A 5,204-nucleotide genomic window follows, 5' to 3' on the forward strand; every position below is an offset into this window, starting at 1 on the left:
GGGGAAAGTAAGTAGTGTAGCATGATAGCGAGGCCGTCCTTTCACCCCACCCTTCTCCCTCCCATCAAGTAAGGAACCTCTGAGTTACATCCTCGTCAGGGGCGGCGATTCGTGTCCAGCGCGACTCGTTTGATATGATGAAGGGGCTAAAGCAAACGTAACCGAGCCCGCACTTTCTCAAGCGAGAGGGGCACTGTTGGAGCCATCGTGGCCGAGATAGAGGAAGCCACTGGGAAGGCGGGCAATGCCCGGACGACGCGACGAATCGTTGCTGGTCGTGGAGGACTGGCTGCTGGAGCGCTCACGAGGGTGTTGGGCCGTTGTAGCCGTGAGGGGGCCGTTGTGGATAGGGGCCAGAACGAGGAAGCGGGAGGAGGTAGTCTCGGTGTACATGTTGATGATGGTTGATGGATGGTGATGAGATTGGGAGCGTAAGGTGTTTCGATTTGAGGAGGATGGATGGTGGTAGAATTTTGGTGACAATTATGCTAGACTACTTATCCAGAGACGATGTCTTGTGAAAGAGATTCAGTAGATATTGAGTAGAGAGGAGAGAGCTCTGAAGTTTGGGGGGAAACGCTTCTTCAGACTGGGTTTTGTGAGACCCTTTTATAGTATAGAATGGGAAGGCGTGAAGGAGGGGGAGCTCGGAGCAAACATGTCGATCAAGCAGCAGATTTCCGACTAGCCCACCTGCCTGCATGATTGCAGCCTTTGGGCGCGATAACGACATTCCCACTCCTATCCGAGGGGGAGCCGGGGGAGCCGGGGACAGGGTGGGTATATGAGTGATGGTGGTGCTGGTGGTGCTGATTCGTAATGCATCATGTTTGGGGAGAGAGCTTCACATGTGCCGACGATGCCAGTGGAGAGAGGGTGTGGTGTGGAGGAGGTGTGGAGGTGTGGAATAGAATTAACCCATGGAGGGGCAGAAAGAACGTCATCTCCATCTTTTCTCCCCTCCCCCTTCCTTGCCAATCCACTAGGGCCAAAGTTAAGACCCGTAAAATCGAACACGCTGTCTCTGCCGAGAGTTCTGGTTGGACAAACCGCGAGGATCGATGGAGATTATAGGCGTAGACGAAGGGGGAAATGTTTCGCAAAAGGACAGCTCAGGGATCTCAGCCTCGGATGATCAGCAACCAAGACTGTAGATAGTGGACAGCCAAGACACTATCGAGGGTCCCGTGACAACATTCTGGTGACAAGAGGAGATTAGTAGATCAGTGGTTCACAAGCCAAGAAGATAAAAAATGACGATACTGACTGAGTAGGTGAGTAGGCGAGTAGACGAAGGTAGGAGAAGATGTGGTCTTGCCCCTTTGGGATTCCTTCAGACCACATGACTAACCCCTGTGTTGCTTCTGCTTCAGTCTTCTTTTTCTTCTTCTTCTTCTTCTTCTTCTTCTGCTTCCAGTTCGCCTCGCCACCTTCTAGAACCACTCGCTCACTCACACACGCACACATTCCCTCTCCTTTCATTTCCCGTCCACTCCACATTCTCCCATCGCCTCGATCGGGCTTGCATTCGGGAAGATAAGCGAGCTGCGATCCCGTGCACTATTTTCCATCCCTTGCCGGCAATCGAAGGTTCCGCGGAGTTTCCCAAGCCAGTTCGAAGAATGGAGGCCAGGCCATCAGGTTGTCTTAGTTCTCCATTGAGACACTGCGACAATCCGTGGCCAGACCTTTTGGCCAGAGGCACGATGGACAGATAGTAGTTCGACTGACCCCCCCCCCCCCCACCCCCTTCAAAAAAACATTGGAGGAGCAACCCTTGGAGTTGAAATAGGACCAGCACCGCCCAGCTGCAGGGGCGCAGATGTGACGAAACCCAAAGGAATTGGCAGGCGGCTCAAGTAACAACCCCAACAGTCACGTGGTCTGAACCACCTGCGAGAATTGCGGCGATTGGGAGTAAGCTGAAGAGATGCAGCACCATATTTCAGAGAAAGTTCAGTCAGTTTCTCAGTCTGCCTTTCCAGTACGAACGTTGCTGAGGTCGGGAGCCAACGGCGGCTAGAGGAGGCCGTGCCCTCCACCCAAGGCCCATCGGCCGTCCCCGTTTTAGCGCCCCCAGGTCCTACGCCGTATCGCCTGAAGTGGCGCGGACCCTCGGCGGTTGAAAGCACAATAAGACATGCAGAGAACTCCCCCCAGAGCTGCTGCTCTGCTCCTTGAGCTTCCAATGTACCTGCGACTGCTGTGCCGGCACACACAAAAGTCAGGTCTCAGCCCCAAGTGTTAATTGTCTGGCCTAGCTGCTGGCTGTGGTGACAACGCAAAATCGATAGGTGGAGGGTGCGTGGCACTGCTCAAATTCCCAGGTGCGCATTGATCGATCGACTGGCTTTGAATCACACCAACATCACGAATCAGACGGAGCTATGAAATGGATACGCTCAACGTAGACTCAAAGCGCTCGTCGGTTCTTGTGCTAACCTACCATCGGCAGGCAGGTGGGAGAACCTTAATGATATTCCTCGGACACAGGAGAGGAAACCAGAAGTGAAAGAAAACGGTGAAATGCCCGGAGTCTCGCTTAGCCATTGATATCACCAACCGCGTCAAGGTTCTGGGTGTCATACATTGGTCGACTGGAAAGCAAGGGCCTTCAGTTACCTGTGATGACGGAGTGGCTCATGCAGATTCGTCGCCTTAGCTTCCGCTACTTGTCCCCAGGATTCTCTGATATGCCTTGTGGATCTGTTAGATATTTGTGGTCTGAACGTGGGTCAGAAAGCGTGCCCAGGAACTGCGCCAACCCCTGACAGGAGCAGGTGGCTCATCGATCAACTATTACCACGCAGCCTTCCGGCCGAGCACCGTCTAAGTGTCCACCAAGACCGGCAGGTGGGGGATTACTGAACCTTGATATCGGTGCGATCATATTGGCTTGCTCTACGATGTCATCCTTGCTTCCCCTCTCCCCCAGTTACCCAGGCCTCCCGAACACATGATAGACAGTGACCTGCGTTGCTGAACGCACTTTGTGGATGACAGGCTCCTCAACCTGCAGCATGACGTGCGTCAGATGCTCCGTTTCGAGCTCTGCCCGAGTTGCGGCATGACCCCATACATATACAGAACTGTTGGATCGTTGACGCAAGCTGATTTGATCGTTGATCTGGTTGGCCTTCCATCTGCATATGTGACCGACCTTCCCTGCTGCAGGGGTATCGTAATTGTGAAGATGATGTCAACTTCCCTCGATGCAGCTGCGGAAGTTTAATATTCCCTACGACAAGGGTTTTCCAATGATTTCCGGCTTCATGCATGACCTTTGTTAGTCACATTCGTTCATTTCCTTCAATGGGGAAAGGATGCCCCCCAGGCTGACCTCAGGTGGCTGTTAACTCAAGAATAATCTGCATAACCGCCAATTATCGAGGGTATGGTAGTGGTGGTGTAGTCACTGGCAGAATCCGGAGAGTATCAATTGCAGGCCCGCTCTACGAGTGGATTGCGGATGTGATGTAGACCGAATCGCCAACTGTTTACGGCACAGACTCTCATCTGATCCAGAAAGAGCGTCACTCAATGGCAAAGTGAGACCTTGAAAGACACAATACACGAAAAGGGAAATGCGAGCAAGACAGAGGAGAAAAAGCGAGAAGAAGGGAAAAAAAGCAAAGGAACATGCATGCGTAGTGTAGTTTCTCGTTCCTTGCTAACTAACCTTCTTCTTACTTCTTTTCTACCACACTTCTAGCGTCTCGACATGTTTCTTTTTCCTATTTCTTATTTCTTTCATTGTTTTCAATTTTAATTTCCCCCTCTCGCATGATCAACTGAGAGTGTCATTGGAATTATTATAATTATTATTCTTATCATTATTATTATTGTTATTATTATTTCAGTTTCGATTTCTTTTGAAAGTTCGCAGCTTGGGTCACAGTTGCTGGGCCATCTTGATCAGTTGGCGTAGAAAGGCTTGTTGCGGCACAGTCGACCGCAGTCATTCTTTATCACTTGGAGATTTTGGAAGTCTGCGTCCATCAAACCGCGAGATTTTTTTATTTAAGGCCCTGCACAACCCGGCCAGAGATTCAATTTCATCGGCAACATCAGCTTTCCTCTCCGCGACTCAAATCAGCACTTCCTCTGAGCTCTTAAGCCTCCTTCTCCACTCAATCTCGAAACCCGTTTGAGCCCTCTGCCACTATCACAAGTCAATCTTGCCTGCTGTTCGTCACTGCATCTTCTCCGCTCACCATCTGCGTCTATTTCCATACCCAGACCACCACCCTCAAGACCCAATCATTCAAGATGTGCTCCCAGTATTACCTCAAGTTCGACTGCGGCTGCACCGTTGCGGAAGGCGATGTGGTCTTCTGCGCAAAGCGAGGCACCTCGTGCACCGGAGTGCGAACGCAGATCCGGCGCCGGGAGGGCTACAACTGCCCTGAGCATGGTGGCCCTTAGACCCGGACCCCAATTGTGAGTACTACCACTACCGAAGATCCACCTGCGCAAGACCCAAGACTACCGGATCCAACCGTGGATACACAGAGCATACTATGAAACTAACTGCATGGGTGGCGCAGGCAGACGCCGAGGGAAGCTTAGGGAGGGAGCCTGGCCTGAGCTAGGTACCGGTTTTTTTTGTCACCATCCTGCAGATTGACAAAAGTATTGGGGGCAAGAAGGCAATCAATTGCACACCCTGGAGACCGTCAACAACTCTCCATCTAAGCTCGAGCCACTCATGAAGAAGGCGAGTGAGACAGATTTCTCTCCATCGAGTCTTTTCCATCGGCGCAACCCCAACACCGACATAAAAGCAGAGAAAACCCTCAGAAAAAAGGTGAAAATCCGACCAGAAAAAGCACACCAAAAAAAAAACTCAGCCTCGACTCACGAGGAGATAGAAAGGACGGTCCAAAAAGGCGGGAATGGGGTGGTATAGCTGACTAGCTTTTTTGTTCTTTTGTTCTCATGCTCTTTTTCGCAGTTTGGGAGGTCATCGTTGTTCGCTCATTATGCATTCATCATCATTCTCATCGTGGCATATATATACACTGTTGACACTTCTTACTTTGCTTTTTCTCCTGCCGTTTGCTTCTATGTTTTCTTGGCTGTAGCGTACCTCTTGTCGATCCATTGGGGAGGGGGGGGGGGTAAACTCCATCCCCTCTCTTGTTTTTTGATCTTGGATCTCATTTCTGTTTACACAATCTCGGAGGCACTCTTATCTTGATCGC

At 51.1% G+C, this 5,204-nt stretch overlaps 2 protein-coding genes across 2 annotated transcripts; one reads left to right on the forward strand and one right to left on the reverse strand.

Annotated features, from left to right (window-relative positions):
- Positions 1-84: 84 nt before the first annotated feature.
- Positions 85-393, reverse strand: BO72DRAFT_502464 (uncharacterized protein; the record flags this gene model as incomplete). Its single annotated transcript, XM_040949069.1, has 2 exons — positions 85-146; positions 195-393. 2 exons carry the CDS (start codon positions 391-393, stop codon positions 85-87), a joined length of 261 nt encoding a protein of 86 aa, XP_040794854.1.
- A 3,388-nt stretch (positions 394-3,781) lies between these two features.
- On the forward strand, positions 3,782-4,622 carry BO72DRAFT_454186 (uncharacterized protein). The gene has a single exon (XM_040946167.1). The coding sequence runs from the start codon at positions 4,270-4,272 to the stop codon at positions 4,423-4,425; it is 156 nt and encodes a 51-aa protein (XP_040794855.1). The 5' UTR covers positions 3,782-4,269; the 3' UTR covers positions 4,426-4,622.
- Positions 4,623-5,204: the final 582 nt, after the last annotated feature.

This window comes from Aspergillus fijiensis (genome assembly GCF_003184825.1).
Source record: "Aspergillus fijiensis CBS 313.89 unplaced genomic scaffold BO72scaffold_132, whole genome shotgun sequence".
Taxonomy (NCBI): Eukaryota; Fungi; Ascomycota; class Eurotiomycetes; order Eurotiales; family Aspergillaceae; genus Aspergillus; species Aspergillus fijiensis.